At 36.6% G+C, this 23,901-nt stretch overlaps 3 protein-coding genes and 1 pseudogene across 3 annotated transcripts; all 4 read right to left on the bottom strand.

Annotated features, from left to right (window-relative positions):
- Positions 1–1,780: 1,780 nt before the first annotated feature.
- LOC123602678 (olfactory receptor 8K3-like) lies at positions 1,781–2,722 on the bottom strand. Its single transcript, XM_045487140.1, has one exon. The coding sequence runs from the start codon at positions 2,720–2,722 to the stop codon at positions 1,781–1,783; it is 942 nt and encodes a 313-aa protein (XP_045343096.1).
- A 3,100-nt stretch (positions 2,723–5,822) lies between these two features.
- On the bottom strand, positions 5,823–6,693 carry LOC123602677 (annotated as a pseudogene).
- Positions 6,694–13,180: 6,487 nt separating this feature from the next.
- Positions 13,181–14,186, bottom strand: LOC123602676 (olfactory receptor 8K3-like). Its single transcript, XM_045487139.1, has one exon. The coding sequence runs from the start codon at positions 14,129–14,131 to the stop codon at positions 13,181–13,183; it is 951 nt and encodes a 316-aa protein (XP_045343095.1). The 5' UTR covers positions 14,132–14,186.
- Positions 14,187–22,953: 8,767 nt separating this feature from the next.
- LOC123602675 (olfactory receptor 8J2-like) lies at positions 22,954–23,901 on the bottom strand. Its single transcript, XM_045487138.1, has one exon. The coding sequence runs from the start codon at positions 23,899–23,901 to the stop codon at positions 22,954–22,956; it is 948 nt and encodes a 315-aa protein (XP_045343094.1).

The raw sequence follows: 23,901 nt of genomic DNA, 5'->3' as shown, positions 1-23,901 counted from the left end.
TTCTGAGGGCTAATCAAAGCACTCCAATATTTATTTTAGGAGTGGGATATTGTGTTATATTTACTTATCATTTGTTTTTTCAAATCCCTGTATTATTAACATTTCACCGTAATGCTGTCCTAACTACGTCACCTAAGAAACATGTATTTCTTTATATTTGTACAGGCATAGCTCATACTTAGGTGTATAATTTTTTAATATAAAAAATAAGCCATAAAGGCCCTATTAATTATTTGCACATGACTCTCTCTCCCTCTGTGTGTGTGTGTGTGTGTGTATTCTCATTAATTACTTTTATTCAAATTTTATTGGCTTCACAGTTAATTTTATTCCATGATGATGGACTCAGAAAAGAGTTCAGTCTCTCCATGATGCAAATACGTTTTTGAATTTAAAAAAATAAAAGTAAACAAAAAATAGGGTATTTGGCAAGTATTATGTAGGAAGTATGTCCAAAAAGAACACCAAGTATATATGTTTGACATCACATTTATTCACAGTCCAAACCATAGAATTTTCTTCTTTTGTTTTCTCCAGGAAGGGGCAGGGTCATCCAATCAATGTAGTTGAACAATTTACCCTGTTCAAAATATAGTACACACTCATTTGAAACAAATTTGTGGAAAGAGTCAACACTGTTATTTATGATAGAATCGATTTCATATGCAACCATACAAAAAAAAACTAGAAAATGACTTTTACACAAAAATTATCCTTGTTCTTTAGAGAGATAAAGCATAACTTCATTAGACAAAAATAAGCATTTAAGATTCAAAAGTAGGGCACATTGGTGGCTTAGTGGGTTAAGCGTCCAATTCTTGATTTCAGATCTCAGAAGTCCTGGGATCAAGCCCCTCACTGGGCTCTGCACTGACAGTATGGAGCCTGCTTGGGATTCCTTCTCTCCCTCTCTCTCTCTGCCCCTCCCCCATGCTCTCTCTCTCTAAATATAGACTTTAAAATTTTTTTAAAAAAGGAATCAAGATCAAGCTGGCAAGAGAAATTTAAAAATCCAAAAATGTGTATGGCAGACCCCATGAAATTTAATTCAATTGCTATGTCCACTATTATAGACAAATGGACACATTTAGACAAAATTAGATGCTGTGGTGATCTTCTGGATTGTTGAAACGCCAAGTGTGTGTAGTCGATAGACTCTCTGGGGCTTCAGTCATGAAAATAATGAAAATAATGGCGCTCGTGAAGAAAGACCAGGACACAAAGACCCCTCATGGAATGGAGAGATTGGAGCACATTCAGATGACTGATGACTTAAGTTAAGGCAATACACTGAACCTGCTTAAAACTACAATCAACTGTGTTGTAGACACCCCATAGAAACCTATGTAGGTTAAACAGAAAGAATGTACTTACAGAAAAACATACCTACATACACACGATACATAGATACTGGAGAGTTTATTGTGATAGTTGAGAATAACACAGGTACCTTTCTGTTCCAGGTATTCTTCTTCACTCGCCCAGAGCATTCCCACACTCCTTGCTTGGTGTTGAGTCTACAGACTAGTAACCATTCTACTGTACTAACACATTGCCTAATTATGATGCTCATAACTCTTGTCTTTCCCTCAAGAATGGAAATATATTCATTATTTATTCACAGTGTGTTTAGAGCACTTCAACCTATGACTGATGCATAGAAGTCAATCTCTAGATATATGTTGAACTCACTTATCCTTGACCTTTCCTCCGAAAGAACAAATAGAAATGTTTAATGTTGACAATCTAATTCACAGGAACCACATAGTATACAACGAACTTAAGAAAAGGTACTACATAACTTTTTCCATATCCTATGGAAAGCATATTTTACATCTACGTTCCTCAAGCTATAAATCAAGGGATTCAACATGGGGATGATGAGGGTGTAAAATATGGATGCCACTTTATCGGCATCAAAGGAATGACCGGACTCGGGTTGCACATACATAAATATCAGAGTCCCATAGAACACTGTGACTACTGTCAGGTGGGACCCGCAGGTGGAAAAGGCCTTGTGCCTACCCTCAGCTGAGTTCATCCTGATGATGGCTGCCAGTATCAGCAGGTAAGACACAACGACTACAAGAAGGGATGACATCAAATCAAAAACTGAGAAAATCAAAATTATCAATTCAATTTCATGCGTATTTGAACAGAGCAAGGACAACAAGGGAAGACAGTCACAGTAGAAATGGCTGATGACATTGTAACCACAGAAGGATGAACTAAAAATCTTTATGGTGACCAGAAGAGACACAAATGTACTGTAGAGATAGGGGATTGTCACCAGCATCTGACACACCCTTTGTGACATGATGACTGGATAGAGCAGAGGATTACAGATGGCCACGTAGCGGTCATAGGACATAGCCGACAGAATGAAAAGCTCGCTAATGATGAACATAATGTAGAATGCTCCCTGTGTGGCACACAAATGATAGGAAATTGTGTTTTCTTCCACAACAAAACTTGCTAACATTTTGGGTCCCACAGTTGTTGAATATCCCAGATCAGTGAGAGCCAGGTGTCTGAGGAAGAAGTACATGGGTGTTTGTAGCCTGGAGTCCACCTTGGTGAGGATGATCAGGCCCAGGTTGCCCACCACTGAGATCACATAGATGATGAGGAAGAGCCCAAATAATGGAGCCTGCAGCTCACAACGGTGTGTGATTCCCGTGAGAATGAATTCTTTCACCACTGTCAGGTTGTGTTTTTCCATCCAGGTTTACTGGAAAATCTATCCTGAATAGATAATCAGCACAGTAAATAGCTTTCATGTTATATCATCTGGTTGTGTTTTATCCTGAATATAAGTAAAATAACAGTGTCAAGAGTCTAAGCAACAGAAATATGCAGTATTGTGATATTATATTATAAACACATTCATAGAAAATCCACACTTACAGCACATAAGACATTGCTTATAAGATGGTGAGCTTCTGATAAACTGCTTGTTACCAAGTACACACCTTCTTCGGTGAGAAATACTGAATTTGAATTACTTTAAGAAAAACTGTTACGTGAACAGAAGGAGAAACAATATAGTGTTGTTTGGGTGCAGTGGTGAATGGTGAAAGAAAAAAATGACATTGCTGGTGCTGATTTCCTGTGAGATAAGGGAGAAGGGCTTTTGCTCTTGAGCTTGACATCTAGGCTTTCTCTCTTGAGTTCAGCAAAGCACAATTTTTTTTCACAGTTTACTATCTGTTTCGATGATCAGATCCTTGTTTTTTGAAGTTATCTCTTTGAGAAAACTATGTTTGCTTTCTGTCAGATTCTGCTGGTAACTGAACATGCTGTACATTTACATTTACCATCACCAAAAAACTGGATACTAAAAGTCTCCTAGGCTCCAAATATTAGTTTTCGCACCTCAGTATGAGGTGGAGTTTCTCTTATTGCTCATTAAAAAGTAGGAAAAAAATCACATTTATAAATTGATTTAAATAACTCTCACAATATTTTTGAGAAGGGGATAAGAAGAATCTAGTCCCTAATGACTGATAATTTAGGTATCAAGTGAACACCTGAACACCTACAGTTTCATAATTCTGTCACACATTTTATTCTTTATTTTTTTTAACAATTTTTTAAATATTTATTTATTTTTGAGAGAGATAAAGAGAGAGAGCAAACAGGAGGTGTAGAGAGAGAGGGAATCGCAAGCAGTCTGCACACCGTCAGCACAGAGACAGATGCAAAGCTAGAACTCACAAACTGTGAGATCATGACTGGAATGGACACCAAGAGTCCAATGCTTAGCCAGCTGGGTCACCCAGGTTCCCCTATTCTTTATTCTTGACACTTTAGTTGGGCTTTATGGTAGCTCAGTTTTGACCTGTATTATTTGTATGATCAAGTATTTACATGAAACATACATTTACATAAGCAATATGGCAGTGACATTTCAACAACGCTTATTAGCCTTTGTGAAGATACTTGAACAAGTAATCTGAAGAGAAAGAAGAATATTCTTATTTTGTCACGCACTATCAATAGTAGAACACAGAAGCGAACCAGAGATCCTAATGTTTTGCTATGCTTTGACAATGGAATAAAACTGTTACCTTGCAAATGTCGCCAAAACTATTTGGATATTGGTATAATACAGCATTACATGAAATATTCTGTTTACCTGTGATCTAACTTCTGTCTTGACTTCCCCATGTGATTCATAATACGTGAGATCATTTTATGGATTCTTTTTTGCCCTCTGAGACTCTCCCTGAGGATATGCCGAGCAATTTCTTGATCATCCCTGAAGCATTTGAAAGCTTCGCCGAATACAAGGGGGGATGTTTATTAATTGTGTAGAATACTTTGTATCCACCAGTGACTTAGTTTTTTTTGTTAGTTTGTGTATTACATTCATACATTTTACTCCTGATTAGCTCTTTTTCCCCCATGCTTTGATGGTTAATTTTATGTGTCCACTTGGCTAAGCTGTGGTGCCCAGTTGATTAGTCAAATATTAGTCTCGATGTTATTGTAAGGATAGTTTTTACATGTGATTAAAATTTAAATTAATAGACTTTGAATACAGTCATGTACCCTCCGGAATGTAGGTGGACCTCATCCAATCAGTTGAAAGCCTTAAGGAACAAAATATGAGGTCCCCCAAAGAAATTATGCTCCGGACAGCAATATAGAAAATCTACCTCAGTTTCCCCTCTTTGTACTCAAGACTGCAATATCACCTCTTACCATGCTGGGCTACTCCGCAGATTTTGCCTTGCCAATCCCAACAATCATATGTGTTAATTTCTCAAAATCTCCTCTCTCTGTCTCTCAAAGCTGTATTATCATATATTGTATACAGTTATATATGTATTTGTATGTTATATACAAATATTTTACACATATAAAACATGACATATTCATATATGTGTGTATATGTACGTATGTGTATGAAACCTTCTTTTGGTTTCATTCCTCTGAAGTACCTGTACCAAAACAAACATATAGGGAAATTGATTAACATATGTTATCTACACCCCTAGCTTGCCAGTATTCCTTCAGTTCTACAATGGTGTCCCTAGGTGGATGACACACGGACTCATTTTTAAACACCGTCCTATTGTATTGTTTAAAATGATTAAATGAGTTGCAAGTAATAATATATTGTGTATACAAGGTGTGCCCTTAACCCTTTTTTTTTCATGTTTTAAAATTTTTTTGAATTTTGTGAAAGGAATGTATAGAGTCTCTGGTTTATAAAAATAAGTGTTTAGTAGAAGAGACAGGCAAATAAGCGATGTGCAAGAATATGTGGGAATGGCACCTGATCTGGAACTGAAACTAATTGAGGCTAATATCTGAAGTATGAGCAAGAATCAGAGGGGCACCTGGGTGGCTCAGTCAGTTGAGCGTCTGACTTCAGCTTAGGTCATGATCTCACAGTTCGTGGGTTTGAGCCCTACGCCGGGCTCTGTGTTGACGGCTCAGAACCCGTAACCTGCTTCCGATTCTATGTCTCTCTCTTTCTCTCTCTCTGCCCCTCTCCTTCTTGTGCTCTCTCTGTCTCAAAAATAAATAAATAAAAATTAAAAAAAAATATTTAAAAAATCAACAATCTGTTAGAGAATTGTTCTCACTTGAAATTTTAAAATAATGAAAAATTTTATTTATTTCTATGCTTATCACATATTGATTGTTGCCCATCCCCTGGAAACAATAGTACAAGACTCCCGCAGAGTTATAGTTTACATTGGTTAATACATACTTTATTGTTAGTGTATCTTACAATGAATTTTAAATACCACAGTTGCAAATATCCTGCAGGTCCTATTAAGAGCATTTTTTTTTTACCTCTTTGTTCCTCAAGCGTGGATCATTGGACTCAGCATGGGTATAAGTAAACTGTAATGTAAAATAAAGAAGTTATTTTATCAGTGTCAAATGAATGGCTGGATTTGGGCCACACATACATAAAAGACAGAGTACTGTAATATATGACTATCACTGTCAGATGGGATCCACAGGTGGAGAAAGCCTTGTGCCTGCCTTCTTCAGAGTTCATTCTGAGGATGGCAACAAGGATCAGAATGTAGGACACAAGGACTATCAGAAGAGATGACACTAATTTAAATTTGAAAAGATCAGAGTTATCAATCTAATTTCGTAGGTCCCTGAGCAGAAGAAAGTTATCAATGGAGACTATCATAGCATAAATGCCTGATGACATTACAGCTGCCAAATTATGAAAGGAAAATCCTTATAATAGTTAGCAAAGACAAAATGGTGCTGTACAGATAGGGTCTCAAGCAACTGCCAATCTTTGTGACATGACTACTATGTAGAACAGAGGGTTACAGATGGCTACATAGCAGTCATAAGCCATTGCCAACAAAATAAAACTTCGCCAGTAATAAACATACTGAAGCAAGTGAATTGGGTAGCACCTTAGTTATACACGATGGTAGGTTGAGCTACAGAAGAATTTACTAACATTTTGGGTCCCGCAGCTGTAGAATAATCCAGATCAGTGAAAGCCTGGTGTCTAAGGAAGAAGTACATGGGTGTTTGTAGCCTAGAGTCTATCTTGGTGAGGACGATCAAACCCAGATTACCCACGACTGAGACCAGGTAAACAGTGAGGAACAGTCCAAATAATGGAGCCTGCAGCTCAGGGAGTCCTGTGATTCCCATTAGAATGAATTCTTTCAACAGTATTAGATTGTGTTTGTCCATGCAGGCCATTCGGGAAACCTATACTGGGAATAAATATAAAAATAATCATTAACTTTCATGATATGATGGAGATGACTGTAGTAATAAGTGATTAAAGGCCTAAATCTTTCATTATGGCCTGTGGCCTTAATTGGCTGTTCTGACACCCAACAGCTCAATTCTTTCTCTCCCAGTTCAGCTGAGCTCTTTACAGCTTTTTATTATGTAATACCAAAGACACAAACAAGAAAAGTAAAAACAGATAAATGGACTTTATCAAAAGTTAGAAAGCAAATTTTTGTGCATCAAAGGACACTATCAAAGAACGAAAAGACCCACATGATGGAGGAAATTTTAATTCATGTATCTCCTAAGGCTCTATTATCTAAAATATATAAAGGACTTTTCAACTCAACAAGAAAAAAAACACAAATAATCTAAATTAGAAAACAGGCTAAAGACTTGAAGACACATTTCTCACGGAATATATAGAAATGGCCAATAAACACGTGAAGAAATGTTTAACACATAAGAAATGCAAACAAAAACCACAATGAGATATCATAGAATGGTTATTGAAAAAGAAAAAGACAAATACAAATGCTGACAAAGGTGTGGAGACCTTAGGACCTTTGTGTATTGTTTTTGGCAACGTGAAATGGTACAATTTGATGGTTATTCAATAAGTGAAACAGAGGATTACCATTATAACCCAGCAAATCTATTTCTAGATATATATCCCAAGGTTTTGAAAACCACAGGTGCTCATACCAAAAAGTGTAGGTAAATGCTCCGAGCAGCTTTATTCACAATAGTTAAAAAGTAGAAACATCTTAAATGTCCATCAGCGGGTCCATCAACTGGTGAATGGATAACAGATGTGCTATATCCATACAATGGGATATTAGTAAGCCGTACAACGAAAAGAAGTATTAATATATGCTAGAGCATGTATGAACCTTTAAAACATTATGCTAAGTGAAAGAGTATAAAAGGTCACATATTGTAGATACTGTACAATTCCATTACATGAAATATCCAGAATAGGTAAATCCATGGAGACAGCAGATTAGTTGTTGTTTGTTCAGGAACACTGAATTAGTTCTGAAGACACAATACCTTTAGGGACATATTTTTAGTGGGTATTAAAAAGCATTCTACATCTCCTGGAATAAATGAGAGTTTTATTTTTATTTTTTTTAAACAGGTGCAAATATTTTTTTCAATGTTTATTTATTTTTGAGAGACAGAGAGAGACACACACACACACAGTGTGAGCAGGGGAGGGGCAGAGACAGGGGGAGACAACAGAATCCCAAGCAGGCTCCAGGCTCTGAGTTGTCAGCACAGAGCCCGTTGCGGGGCTCGAACCCATGACCCATGAGATCATGTCCTGAGCCGAAGTCGGACGCTTAACTGACTGAGCCACCCAGGTCCCCCATAAATGAGAGTTTTAAAAATGTGTTCTTTTTTTCTGAATCCGTGCTAGTGAATATGAGTCTTCCTATATGTGAAGACAGATATGAGATATTTTTTTCACTGTCTTTATACTTCTATATAATGCACTAAACTCTTCTCTGTCCCCGTGGTTTATTTATATTTATATTTATATTATATTATATTATATTATATTATTAATTATATTATATTATATTATATTATATTACATTACATTATATTATATTATATTATATTATATTATATTATATTATTAATTATATTATATTATATTATATTATATTATATTATATTATATTACATTACATTACATTACATTATATTATATTATATTATATTATATTATTATTGGAAATAATCTACTTTGGACCATTGAAATTGTTATTTTTTTCCTGCTTAAGACCCTACAAACATGTAAAAACAATACAATGGGCAGAGATTTAGCATTGAATCTTCACTATAAAACTGCTCTAAGAATAGAAATGAGAATTAAACCAATCCCATCCCTGCCCCATCCCCCTGCCAAGTAGAGCATTCAACATTAAAAAGAACAACCATAAAGGTATACTATGATTATAGATAAATAAAATATGCATTTAAATACATATATTTAAAAACTGAAGTAACTTTTGAGGGGGAATAAAGGGAGTTTTAGAAAGAGCTACTAAATAAAAGAGTGGCAAATTCACTTTATTTTTATGTATGTATATATGTATGTATTTATATTTATTTATTTTTCTGTTTTTAGTTAAGTGCCCTGTTCTTTTCTTTCTTTCTTTTTCTTTCTTTCTTTCTTTCTTTCTTTCTTTCTTTCTTTCTTTCTTTTTCTTTCTTTCTTTCATTCTTTTGTTCTTTCTTATTTTTCCTTCCTTCCTTCCTTCCATCCTTCCTTCCTTCCTTCCTTCCTTCCTATTATTTAAATCCAGATTAGTTAACTTACACTGTAATAATGATTTCAGGAAAAGAATTTAGTGATTCATCACTTCCATATAGCACCCAGTGCTCATCCCAGCAAGTGCCCTCCTTAACTCCCATCATCCTTTTATCCCATCCCCCTACCCAACACCCCTTCAGCAACCATCAGTTTGTTTTGTTTTTAAGAGTCTCTGATGGTTTGTCTCCCTCTCTGTGTTTATCCTATTTTTGCTTCCCTTCCCCTATATTCATCTGTTTTGTTTCTTAACTTCCACATATGAGTGACATTATGTGATGTTTGTCTTTCTCTAACTGACCATTATTTCACTTAACATAATACACTCTAGTTTATCCATGTTGTTGCAAATAGCAAGATTTCATTCCTTTTCATTGCTGAGTAATATTCATATTCATATATATATATATATGTATATACACACACACACTACACCTTCTTTATTCATTTATCAGTCGATGGGGATTTGGGTTTTTTCTATAATTTGACTATTGTTGATAGTGCAGCTGTAAACATTGGATGCATGTGCCTTTTTGAATCAGTCTCTTCAGCAAATGGTGTTGGGAAAACTGGACAGAGGCATGCAGAAGAATGAACATGGACCACTTTCTTGCATCATACACCAAAATAAAATGGATTAAAGACCTCAACATAAGTCAGAAAACCATCAAAATCCTAGAGTAGAAAACAGGTAACAACCTCTTTGACCTGGGCTGCAGCAACTTCTGACTTGACTTGTCTCTGGAGACAAGGAAAACAAAATACAAAATGAACTACTGAGATCTCATCAAGATGAAAAGCTTCTGCACAGTGAAGGAAACAAGCAGCAAAACTAAAAGGCAACTGACAGAAAAGGAGAAGATATTTGCAAATAATGTATCAGATGAAGGGTTAGTATCCAAAATCTACATAGAACTTATCAAACTCAACACCCCAAAACAAAGAATCCAGTGAAGAAATGGGCAGAAGACATGAATAAACACTTTTCCAAAGAAGATATCCAGATGTCCCACAGAAACATGAAAAGATGCTCCGTATCACTCCTCATCAGGGAAATACAAATCAAAACTACATTGAGATATCATCTCACACCGGTCAGAGTGGCTAAAATGAACAAATCAGGAGACTATAGATGCTGGCGAGGATGTGGAGAAACGGGAACCCTCTTGCACTGTTGGTGGGAATGCAAACTGGTGCAGCCACTCTGGAAAATGGTGTGGAGGTTCCTCAAAAAATTAAAAATAGAACTACCCTATGACCCAGCAATAGCACTGCTAGGAATCTACCCAAAGGATACAAAAGATACAGGAGTGCTGATGCATAGGGTCACATGTACCCCAATGTTTATAGCAGCTCTTTCAACAATAGCCAAACTATGGAAAGACGCTAAATGTCCATCAACTGACGAATGGATAAAGAAGATGTGGTTTATATATACAATGGAATACTACTTGGCAATGAAAAGAATGAAATATTTTTTTCCTTTTTTAAAAATTTTATTTAATTAATTATTTATTTTATTACATTATTTAGTGTAATAATGGTTTCATGAATTAGAATTTAGTGATATATCACATATATTGTTCAAACAAACTTTTGAATTTTAGCTATCACAGCTGAAATTAGTGACAGAGTATATTCCTTATTTACATTTATCTAATGAAGAATTTTTTTAATGCACTTATATATTTTTGGCTGTTTTGATATCCTCTTTTGTAAAATGTTTCTTCAGGTTTCTTGCACCTGCCAACCCACCTGTCTTATTCACTCTCAATAGGTTGACTGTGTTGATCATCCTCATTCTAGGAGTTAGGCAATTTGTTGTTTTGTTTTGTTTTCTTTTACAAGTTACTTTGAAAGGGTGTGTATATTTTTTTAAAGATGTTTTTAATGTTTATTTATTTTTGAGAGACAGAACGTGAGTGGGGGAGGAGCAGAGAGAGAGGGAGACACAGAATCCAAAGCAGGCTCTATCCAGGCTCTGAGCTGTCAGCACAGAACCCGATGTGGGGCTTGAACTCACGAACCATGAGATCATGAGCTGAGCCATGTCAGATGCTTAACCGACTGAGACACCCAGGCACCCCAAAAGGGTGTGTATATTTCAAATGAGGTCTCTGTGGATATTTTTTCCACTTTTTATGATATATTTTTGTTAATACAAATTTTCATTCTAAATAGAGTATATTTATCAGTGTTATTATTTTTTTGTACCCTACTTAAGGAATCTTTGCTGATCCCATCATGAAGATATTATTTTACTTTACTTTAAGAACCTTTTTCGGTTTCAGTTTTCATATTCACATTCATAACACAACTCAATTAATTTTTACATGCAGTGTATAAATGACCAAAATTCATGTTTTACATAGGAACCTAATTGAATAGGTTAATCTACTGAGAAGCCCTATTTTCCCCATTACTTTGCAGCAGGGCTTTTGTTTTAAAACAAGTGTTTGAGGGGCGCCTGGGTGGCGCAGTGGGTTAAGCGTCCGACTTCAGCCAGGTCACGATCTCGCGGTCCGTGGGTTGGAGCCCCGCATAGGGCTCTGGGCTGATGGCTCAGAGCCTGGAGCCTGTTTCCGATTCTGTGTCTCCCTCTCTCTCTGCCCCTCCCCCGTTCATGCTCTGTCTCTCTCTGTCCCAAAAATAAATAAAAACGTTGAGAAAAAATTTAAAAAAAACAAAACAAAAACAAAAACAAGTGTTTGAAAACACATTACTCTACATGTGAGTATTTTTGGACCTTATTTTATTGATCTCTCTGTAAACAAGTGCACTAAATACACATTTAAAAAACTAATCTAGCTTCAGTAAAGGAATTGATATCTGTTATTAGAAGTCCTTTGACTTCTTCCTTCTTCTAAGATATTGCCCTGGCTATTCCAGATCCTTCATATTTCCACGTAATTTTTTATATCAACTTAAGCATTAAAAACTACAGCTGAAATTTTTATTGTAGCTGTGTTAAATCTATAGGAAAATTATTTATTTATTTATTTACTTACTTATTTATTTTTTAATATATGAAATTTATTGTCAAATTGGTTTCCATGCAACACCCAGTGCTCATCCCAAAAGATGCCCTCTTCAATGCCCATCACCTACCCTTCCCTCCTTCCCACCCCCCCCCCCATCAACCCTCAGTTTGTTCTCAGTTTTTAAGAGTCTCTTATGCTTTGGCTCTCTCCCACTCTAAATCTATAGGAAAATTTAGATAGCACTGCCTTCATCAAAACATTTATATCTTCCAACCAATGGACCTGGTATATATTGACATTTATCTCTCCTTTAATAACTCTGTAACATTTTTTGGAGCATCTAGCAATGAAATTATGCAAACTATTCATTAGGATTTTCTGAATTGTTAGACAGATTTTTTTTTCTAGTGTAGTCAATAGTTTCAAATTTCAATTTTACCTGTTTTTTTGTTAGTGGATAGCAAAGTAATTGTTCTTTAATACGCTGATCCTATATCCAACCATCTTGTAAAATTCACTTATTATTTCTAGTAGATTTTTAAAAAACACAATTATGTCACTCGAAAATAGTCAAACTTTTATTTCTGCTTCTCTATGCATATATGTGTTCACGTATCATTACGTAACAGAAATCTAAAATGTCACCTACCACAGGAAAATAGAGTTAAAGTGTCATTAAGGCAGATATTGTTGATTAGTCATTGATATATCAATATGCCTAGCAACAAAAACCAATGCAGGCCATCTTTTATATGTCAATATGCCAATGTTGGGGCTCTAGGCCACACACAAAATATTTAATAAAAGACAAGAAAGCCTTTTAAAAATTATCTAATGGCAGATGTCTTAAAACAGACTTCTCTTAAGTTGAAACATGAGTACTTGGCAGTGTGAGAATAGAAATCAGACCTTAGTGTTTTACAGTAATACTTAAGGACAAATTAAAGTTGATAACAGAAGGATGATCACTACTTGAACACCTACAAGTTGAAAACAGGAAACACATTTCTAGTTTCCAATGGTTTTTACACAATACTCCTTTCTACGGCCTATGGCATATAAAGACATTAGTCTATAGCCTAATTTATTATATATTTATTATTATTTTATATATGCAATAATGCATACTCATGATAATCTACACAGGCAGTTTGTGCAGATTTTTCCATATCCTACGCAAGGCACCTTTTACCTCTTTGTTCCTCAAGCTGTAGATCATGGGATTCAACATAGGTATTATCAACGTGTAAAATGCAGACGCAATTTTATCAGTATCAAAGGAATGACTGGATTTGGGCTGCACATACATAAAGAAGAGAGTGGCATATAATACAACGACCACTGTCAGGTGGGATCCACAGGTGGAGAAGGCCTTGTGCCTGCCTTGTGCAGAATTCATCCTGAGGATGGCCATCAGGATCAGGATGTAGGAGACAAGCACTATCAGAAGAGATGACACCAAATTAAATGCTGAAAAGATCAGTATTATCAACTCAATGTCACATGTGCTAGAACACAGCAAAGTTAACAAGGGAAGACTGTCACAGTAAAAGTGTTTAATGATGTTATGGTCACAAAAGGATGACATAAAAATCTTTATGGTGGTTATCAGAGAAAGAAAGGCACTGTAGACATAGGGGACAGCCACCAGCACCCAGCACACCTTTTGTGACATAATAACTGTATAAAGCAGAGGACGACAGATGGCCACATAGCGGTCATAGGCCATTGCTGACAGAATGAAAAGCTCGCTGATGATGAACAAGATGAAGAAAGCCAGCTGTGTGGCGCACCAGTTATAGGGGATTGTGTTTTGATTAGCTATGAAATTGACTAACATTTTGGGCCCCACAGCTGTTGAATAACCAAGATCAATGAAAGCCAGGTGTCTGAGGAAGAAGTACATGGGTGTTTGTAGCCTGGAGTCCACCTTGGTGAGGATGATCATGCCCAGGTTGCCCACCACTGAGATCACATAGATGATGAGGAAGAGTCCAAAGAAAGGAGCCTGCAACCCTGGCCGGTCTGTGATTCCCATTAGGATGAATTCTGTTAGCACTGTTTGATTTGGTTGGTTCATCCAGGCCATTAGGAAAAATTGCTGTGGGAAGAATCATCACGTGAGTCACTGGCATTCAGAAGATGATATCTGTTAACTTATTTAGTATGCAAAGCCATTGTGATTAAGAGAAATCCAAGTTTTAAATGTTTTTTCATGTTTATTTATTTTGAGAGAGAGAGACAGAGCGGGCAGGGGCGGGCAGAGAAAGAGGGATAGATAAGCCCAAGCAAGCTCCACACTGTCAGCGCGAAGCCCAATGTAGGGCTCAAACTCACGAATTGTGAGATCATGACCGGAGCAGAAACCAAGAGTCAGACGCTTAACTAACTGAGCCACCCGGGCACACTGAAATCCAATTTTTTTTCATTTAAATTTTATTTCAATAAATATCTATTTTTTTTTTACTTAAAATACTTATAATTTGTTAAACACATCATACTTTAGAAGGAATTATAATACAAGGAACAGCTCTCTGCTTCCAGACCTGGCAACTTTAGTCCCAACTTTCAAGGAAAATCATGATTAACTCATTTAGTAGACTTTGATTTAATTCTGTGTATTTAATGATATTCCTGTTCCATTACCCATTTGATTTTTTAAATTGTATGCTTATTCCACTTTACTTCATGAGTTTTAAATATTGTTTAATGATTTTTATGATGATAGTTAATCATTTAACTTGCAGAAGTCCCCCCCACACCCACTGTAATGCATATAAATAAATGTTATTTTCTCTAGAATAGTGTGTCTGAATATTCAGCACTTGCCTATGGTTTTTTAAGTTTCTGATTTTTGCTATGTTGCACACCAAGTAAGGCCTGCATCTATAAGTTATTCAATATAAAAAAGAAGTATTAGCAAACATTTCCACTTTTGCTTTGACTTTAGCATTAACATCTCTGAAATGATGGGTTTCATGGTGTAGCTGTATTTCCTAGCACATATTAAAACAAGTAAAAATTATTAAAACATATTTGTTAATGTACGACCTAAAAGCATCCAGTAAGTTGCTATAAATATCCACCCAAAAAGGAGAAACCCCTTCAAAATAGGGGCTGCTATCTCAAATGTCTTAGAGACCTGTTTCAATGTACGTGAACCAGGATGAATGGTGTTTTGATCCACATAAAGCCAAGTGGACATGATATCAATAGAAATGGAGTATATTTACTATATTTTAATTTGAACACAATTCTTACATGTTTATGTCATCTTCCATCAAGAATACCTAGAAGGTTTTGGTTAACACCTTTTAGTTAAGGATTACACTTCATCTTCCTCTACTTCTCCAACTCCTTTCTCCTTCAGATTGTTTTTAAGGCAGGTGTTTCCAAACTATTGAAAAAAAATCCTCATCCGTATTTCTTACAATTCCAAAGTGCAAAAATGAGAACCCCATTGCAATTCATCCTAGGACACAAAATTATGTTTTGTTATTTTTTTTTTAAGTTCATCCATTTATTTTGAGAGAGTGAATAAAGAGCACAAGTAGGGGAGGGGCAGAGAGAGAGGGAAAGAGAGAGAATCCCAAGAAAGCTCTGCTCCATCAGTGCAGAGCCTATTGAGGGGCTTGAACCCACAAACCGTGAGATCACAACCTGAGCCAAACCCAGGAGTCAAATGCTTAGCCAACTGAGCCACCCAGGAGCCCCACAAAATTGTGATTTTAAAAAAGAAAGATATAAAAAATTTTAATTAAAAAATAATAAAGTTATAATAATAAAAGGAACCCACAATATATTCAAGCTTATGGGATGCCTGAATGGCTCAATCAGTTTAGCTTATAACTCTTGATCTCAGCTCAAGTTATGATCTCAAGGTTTGTGGGATCAAGTCCCGAGCCCTGTGGTGATGACAGTGTGCAGGCTGCCTGGGACTCTCTCTCTCCTCTCTCTCTCTCTCTGTCTCTCTCTGTTCATGGTCTCTCTCTCTCAAAATAAACAAACAAATAAATAAGCATTTAAAATTATATTCAGGATTATAATTTCATATATATATATATATGTGTATATATATACATGTCATTGATATAAATTTTAAAAATGTGTAAGAATTACAGGACAGTTGTCCAAGCTGCACTGATCCCATGTTTGACTGGATGGTTTAATTTTGAAAACTGTAATTAGAATTCATCACATTATCAGAGTGAATTAGAAACAAATTGAGCATTTGAAGAAATGAAGAATTAATACCATTTAGAATGGACAAAGGCAACAAAAATTAAGAAGAAAAGGGAAATTCCATGATGATGGAATATCTTATAAAAACTAGACTGAACCTACCTTAAAAGGTGAAAAGTTAAAACTTCTTTGGGAAACAGTATAGAAATCATACATAAATCGGATAAACACTATATTCCTGGATTGGGCAATTTAGCGTTATAAAAACGTCAATTCTGTACAAATTAATCTTATTTGAACAATGCCTTTACAATCAAAATCTCTCTAAGGGAATTTGTACCGTTTGACACGGATTTAAAATATATTTTAAGAATGCAAAGTATAAAGAATAATCAAGACATTTTGAAAAGACATGTGCTACCAGATAATAAAACATAAAACAGGGTTACGGAGACAATATGGCTTACAACAATGGGATAGAATAAGGATCTCAGAAAAAGACCCAATGCATAGAACTAAAGTGTGTGATAGCAGTAGGATGTTAGGACAAGCATGCATAAATGATCCACTCCGTAGATCTGGGGAAAATGATTGTCTTTATAGAAGATGATGAAACTGAATGTTTAGTTCATCCTATAAGAATCAACCCTAGACTGGTCAAGGACTTAACGTGGTAAGAAAATGTTAAAATTTTCTGACCTTAAAAACTAGAACCTCTGCTTGTCCTTAAAAAGAAATTTCAAAAATATAGAATAGAAATTCACGTTTAATTTGGCAGATAAAATTTCTTTGCAAAATCTGCTCTATTAAAAGATCTATGCAAATTAACAAAATATTTACAGCAAAACAATAACAATCACTCATTAGCAGCAACCAAACAGATGACAAAGTCTAAAGCCTTAAGCTGCAAAAATTGGACCCAGAGACAGGACTATTTCGTAGCAGTTCGTACAGTTTGGCAAACCTCCTCATCCCATCACCTGAATATTTAGGTGACCCGCCTTCCCACCAGCCCTACCCAAGCACTGCCTGGAAAGAAACAAGGAAATTGAGCATCACACCTGACTCTTATCAGATGGAAGCAGGAACTCCAGAGCTGTACCAGCACCGGGGGGACGGGCATGAAGTCCCAGGATGTCCTCTTATGCAAATGTTAGCACCCCATCTCAACTCAATATTCTATAACATTTTCCAATAGCCCCAATTGAAATAAATGGGTTGGTCAAATTGAGAGCATCGCTCTCCCATGTAAAGGGGGGAGGGAAAGAGAGAGGGAAGGTAGGAGAGAGGGGAGTTCTAACTGAGTTTGCAAAAATGCTGACACCCCCTTCATGATGTTTATCATCTATAGTCTCAAAATAAATGTAGAAATAATGACACATATAAATGAGGTTCCTTACCACGTTCAAAGAAAATAATAATAGTGGTAAAAATACACCATTACTCTGGAGAACCTAGTTATGAAAAAGATTATGAGTACACACGATATAATGTACTGAGTCTGGTATTGGTGACTCTCATTGGTAATTTTTATCGGAGACGGTCATCAAAAATCATCACTGCAGCTAATCTCATAATCATTATAATTAGTGCCTCCTATTCCTTTTAAATGAGGACTGACTTCTTGCTCCCCCATGTGATTACTAATCTAACTGCTGTTAAAAGAATTTATGAGTGTCCCCTCCCTTTGAGACATCCCTGGGAGCTTGAATGTCATTCTTGGTTATTCCCAAAGCATCTGAAAGCGAGAAATGGTGCCACTGTCTTTGCTAATTATCCAGAGTTACTTTGATTTCCCTCTTGAAGAAGTGGGTTTTTCTTTATATAGAGAAGTCGCCTACTTTAGTTGCTATTTTCATTGCGTTCGCTCAAATATCTGGATTTAAGTAGATTATTTTTTAGATACACGTTTTAATCATCTACAGATTACATAAACTTTCAGCATTTTCCACAAAGACTTCTCCCATGTTTAATACATGAAGATAAAGGCGAAACTATTTACACATGACCAAAGTGTGTTAAAAGTTCAGAAGGAATAAAAATTATGCATATGTGGTAAAGTTATTATATATATTTTTTTAATCTAAGGGACTAAATTGAATAAATGATACCCTAATTCCACATCCCTTCTTTCAGTTTCCTTTCCTACACAGGTACCCCCTCTGCAAAAGTTGATGTATGTTCTGGAAAAGAAATGCAGCTCTATACAGTGAAGATAGCATACGTTTTAAAGTGTACAAAAATGTTATAAAACTTCTTTTGATACTGCAAGGTTCTCACTCAACTGTGTGTTTTTGAATTGCATTCATTTTCTACATACACACCGATGTTTTGCTGGCTTCTGTTGAATAAAATTGCTATAATCTGTCTCTACCTTCATTTACTAGAAGTTTGCTCCCATAGTGACCGTCATTTAGTTAGTTACCAACCTCTGACATCTACATGGATCACCATAATCAACAACGCTGTGTGTGTGGTCCACACTGACCCAAGAATGAACGATTCTGAACTATCTTCCTGGGCCCTGTTTTGGGGAGTACATGAACACGTTTAATTTATTTAAACCAGGAGGGATCTTTTTCAAGATTTCTCTTACTGTATACATTCCGCCATCATACATTGCACTTCAGACTGTGGACCTCGGTCTTATCAATATGGGCCACGTGTATGAAGTATGAATGATGAAGATTGCAACAAACAATTAAAACAGATTTAACTTTCTAGAACTAAACTTATTTTTCCTTGATTTAACACCTTATTTTTTTAAAGAAATCCAGATAGTAGTCTAGATTTGAGACAGAAAAGTGCACTAAATATAATCCTTACCAACAACGAAATTCAGAAATGATCACCAAGAGAGAGATAAGTTAATTCTAATTTAATCTTACTATTTGAATGTCTACAACAGTGATAATGCCGATAATATAGTTATTGGGGTGACAAAACCCTGACACATATCTTGAGGCAGAAGTTGGGGGATGACCTCCAAATCTTGCTTTTCCTCCTGGACACCCAGCTGGCGGGATCTCAGCCTCCTGGCAGTTAGGAGTGGAGAAGTGGCCGACTCACCTGTGGTAACAGAGCATCTCCCCGTCTGCAGCCAATATCTCCACCACCGTGCACTTGTCCTCATTGCACTTGTCCTGAATGCTTCCCACAGCCCTTTCTGTCTCAGAGATTGTAGTTCCTTCTGGTGGAGCATGAAATGAGGATAAAATCCTGGAAATTGTGAGAGAGGAAGCCAACAAAGAGAAAAGTGATTACAATATAAGAGAAGATGCCGCAGCTATTAAGGAAGTGTTTGCATCCATATTGACTATTCCTTGATCTAAAGGCAATATTTTAAGCATCCATATAAGTAAAAAAAACTTGCTTGAAAATTCTCCCAATATGGAAATTTTTACTTATAGATTTCATAAGGGTTTTAAATTGATATTAATCTTCTGAGTCCGTGTCTTAAATTAACGATGTTGACATTAATAATCATTATCATTCGGGGTGCCTAGGTGGTAGCTCAGCTGGTTAAGCGTCCAGCTTTGGCTCAGGTCATGACCTTGTGGTTTGTGAGTTTGAGCCCCACGTTGGGCTCTGTGCTGACAGCTCAGAGCCTGGATCCTGCTTCAGATTCTGTGTTTCTCTCTCTCTGCCCCTTCCCCTGCTCACACTCTGTCTCTCTCTCTCTCTTTCACAAAAATAAACAAGCATTAAAAAAATATAAAAAATAAAAACTAATCATTATCATTCAGTAATCTTTCAGTTCTTTAAAATATTAATATTAGTGTTTTCTAAAATCATTACTTACCTTTTCTGTCAACTATAGCTCACATTGGTTATGTGGCTCGATGTTTTTAAGAAGTAGGTTTTTGATAATATTTACATTTTGGGTAACCCCAAATCATTTTGTGAGACGAGATAAGAGGTTGTGTTCCAAGATATTTTGTCAGCAGAATTTCTCCAACCTGGATAATGGCTGTTGTTTACAAAAGTACGTTTATGTAGACATTTGATGAAGGTTTATGCACTTCCGGGGAGATGGTATTAGCAGCTCGAACCAAAATTTTCTAGGATGTAAGTGACAAGAATTCCCCATGAGAAGACTTAGAATTCCTCAATTTCACTTTTGAATTAAAAAAAAACTTCAAAATCATCTTAGATTTTTGATAAGGTAGAAAATATTTATCACTAGACATATGTCTCGGGACATAAGTAAAACATCAAAGTGTGTGATCTGCGTACTTCAAAAGAAAATGAACTGCTGTGAAAATCGTCCTTCAGGAAGTTTTTGGGTTTGAATCTCTGAAGTGGCACCTGCTCTGCTGAATTGGGAGAGTTTGATGGTTTTTCTTATTTTCATGGTCTTGAGAAGATTCAGGGTGGGCCACCCAAGATTTACACACTTGAGTTGCTCTCTGCCTAGAGCATCCCTACCTATGACCTCAGGTCAGTTGACTGCCTCTGCGGCAGCTGCAGAATGTGGGGCCCTGTGGTGTCATTTGAAGTCTGTCCTAAGTTTACAGGTGGTCAGACCTTGTCTTATGACTGTCTTGCATCTTCTCTCCCCCCTCACCGCTAGGGGGATTTTATTGTCTCTGGACACAGGGGCCATGGAGACTCCAGAGCAGTTAGGTAGGGAGAGGCTGGAAGCACAGGTGACTTAACATCTCACAGAGTGAGCTTTGATCGACTAGAGAGCAAAGCTGACATAAATTATTTTCCCGATCTTACTCTGTGAAAAACCGGTGCTGGGCTAATGTGCCTGCCTGGTTGGTTGATTATGTTGACTCACCATTCCTGATAAATGCGTCCAAGTGATATGTGAGTGCCTGTGTATGCGTGAATGTGTTGTTTCAAGCCAGGGAGTCAGTGGTGATTTGTCACCGTAGCGCTGGGAAACTAATACCACTGACAGCACAATTATTTTTAGAAAATAAATGTATGTAAACCAAGTCAAAGGGTAGAAAACGCTATAGTTTTCATTCTTGACTTTGATTTCTCAATAAAATGCATAGGATTGGTAGAAGTGCAAGTGTGAGGTTAGCCCTTCTGTTCCCATTCTGTTCACTTAACTAGACTCAAAGAGAATGGCTTTCTGCTGGGAAAGGTACTGCTCCATTGTACGTACGTGGCTTGGTGCAGCAAATCTGGCCATAGGAAAACACACACGCATATACACACATGCACAGAAAAACACAAAATCAATTCTGTATATTATATAGTTTTATATATTTACAAAGAAGAAAGCCTAAAGTCTGAAAGCCTAATGCTATCAAGCTCTTGCCAATTTTGTCTGTAAAGACTAGGAATATCTACCAACCGGTGTGACTTTTCTGTTTTCAGCTAGCTATTCTTACTTAAAGTAAAAGTAAGGAATTAGCCTATGAAACTGAGTGCCACAGTTCCTGTTTTTGGCTAATTTCTGACTTCTTGGAAAATGTCATCAATCTACTTTATTTCCAGGCATTGCCTTACCTCACAACCCACGCCCCTGCTTCCTCAGGACATTGTTACCAGATTTTGCATGCAAAGGTAGAGATAGGGCACAGAATGACTATTAATGTGTATTTATTTATTTATTTATTTATTTATTATTATTATTATTTTTTTTCTTTATTGGCCATGGTTCCCTTGAGGGTTGGTGTCACTTAAGGCCAATGATTTTTTGGGAGGGCCTGGATGGCTCAGTTGGTTAAGTGTCCGACTTCAGCTCAGGTCATGATCTCACGGTTTGTGAGTTTGAGCCCCTCATGGGGCTCTGTGCTGACAGCTCAGAGCCTGGATGCTGCTTCAGATTTTGTGTTTCCCCCCTCTCTCTTTCTGCCCCTCCTCAGCTCGCACTCTTTCTGTCTCTCTCTCTCAAAAATAAATAAACCTTAAAAATTAAAAAAAAAAAAACAAAAAAAACAAAAAAACGACAGTGACTTTTTCTTTTTTTCTTTTTTCTTTTTTTGGTGGTCTACTAAGATTTTACCCCCAAACACTAAACAATAATCCTCAAAGAAATGCTATCTGTTGTTATGATTTCGTAACACTGATGAGTAATTCTACACAAGTTTTTGCTAAGAGAATATGATATGCAGAACCTTAATTTTATTAATTTTATATCATACCAAGATAAATACCAACATTTTGTTTCATGTACATGCACCAAATGAGAGGGATAAAAAAATGGAATCACCTTTCATACATTTTCTTTTGCTTTGCCACATGTCCTATTTCCACGTATATCTAAGCATTTTTTGTTTAGTTTTTATTTTATCCTAAAGGTTTTTTTCCTGTGATATAAATTTACATAAGTTCAAGATACAAATGGATTCAAAAATTTTCAGAAGTGGAAAGACAAAATACTGCAAAAAGTAAAAATAAAACTTTAATTGTTGAACAAAGCATACATATAGCAAGAAATGGTTCTCACACACCTTCTCCAGCTCCCAGAATTTCTCTTCTTTAATTAGAAATTACAAAAACCCAGTAGCCAACTTATGTTACACTATAAAATGTGTTTGTATTGAAATCACTGTTTACTACTTAAATACGTGTACTTTTTTGTGGTAACTAACACATCTTTGTATTAGGGAAAGCTCAGTATTTGAGGTTGGGAATAGAAAAGCTTAAGATTGTCCCATGGAAAGCCATGGGATTTTTAACTATTTATTGCCTCTGCACTTAACAGAGATTAGCTTTTCAGGAGCAAATAAAAACCCTTAAAAGAAGACACCTGTAATTTTAAATTTACATGAATTTGAAAGACTGACATGGCTTATTTAGGAAACTCTTCAATGCATCCTTCACATCCTTGTTCCTTAGGCTGTAAATGAGGGGATTCAGCATGGGTATGACCAGGGTGTAGAAGACAGAGGCCATTTTATCAGTATCCAATGAGTGGTTGCTCCTTGGTTGCAAATACATGAAGAGAAGGGTCCCGTAGAACACAGTGACAGCCATCATGTGGGAGGCACAGGTGGAAAAGGCTTTTTGTCGACCCTCTGAAGAACGTATCCTCAAAATGGCAAGGACGATGTTGAAATAGGAAATTAGAACAATAATCATAGAGAAAAACAAATTGATCCCTGCAGAGGTAAACACTACTGTTTCTGGAATGTGGGTATTGGAACAGGACAATGCCAACAAGGGGACATTATCACAGTAAAAATGGTTGATTACATTAGAAGAGCAGTATGACACAGAGAACACACAGGAGGTGACGGTCAGTGCTGTGGTCAGACTGTAGAGGTATGTGAGGGATACCAGCAGCAGACAGATCTGTGGAGATACCATCACCATGTAGAGCAGGGGGTTGCAAATAGCCACATAGCGGTCATAGGCCATTGCAGCTAGCATGAAAATCTCAGCCACAATAAAGACTAAGAACCCACCCAGTTGGGCTGCACATCCATAGTAAGATATGGTTTTCTTTGAAGCCAAGAAGTTAACCAGCATTTTCGGGGCAATGACAGTAGAATCGCCAAGATTGATGATAGCCAAGTGCCTGAGGAAGAAGTACATGGGGGTTTGAAGCTGAGAGTCCACACTGGTGAGGGTGATGATGCCCAGGTTCCCTGCCACGGTCAACCCATAGATCACCAGGAAAACAAAGAAGAGTGGAATCTGGAGCTCTGGGCGGTCTGAGACTCCCGTGAGAATGAACTCAGTCACTGAGGTAAGATTCTCTGGGGCCAT

This window comes from Leopardus geoffroyi, chromosome D1 (assembly GCF_018350155.1).
Source record: "Leopardus geoffroyi isolate Oge1 chromosome D1, O.geoffroyi_Oge1_pat1.0, whole genome shotgun sequence".
Classification (NCBI taxonomy): Eukaryota; Metazoa; Chordata; class Mammalia; order Carnivora; family Felidae; genus Leopardus; species Leopardus geoffroyi.
Note: the sequence above shows the minus strand (reverse complement) of the source record. Positions and strands in the feature narration are given on the sequence as shown.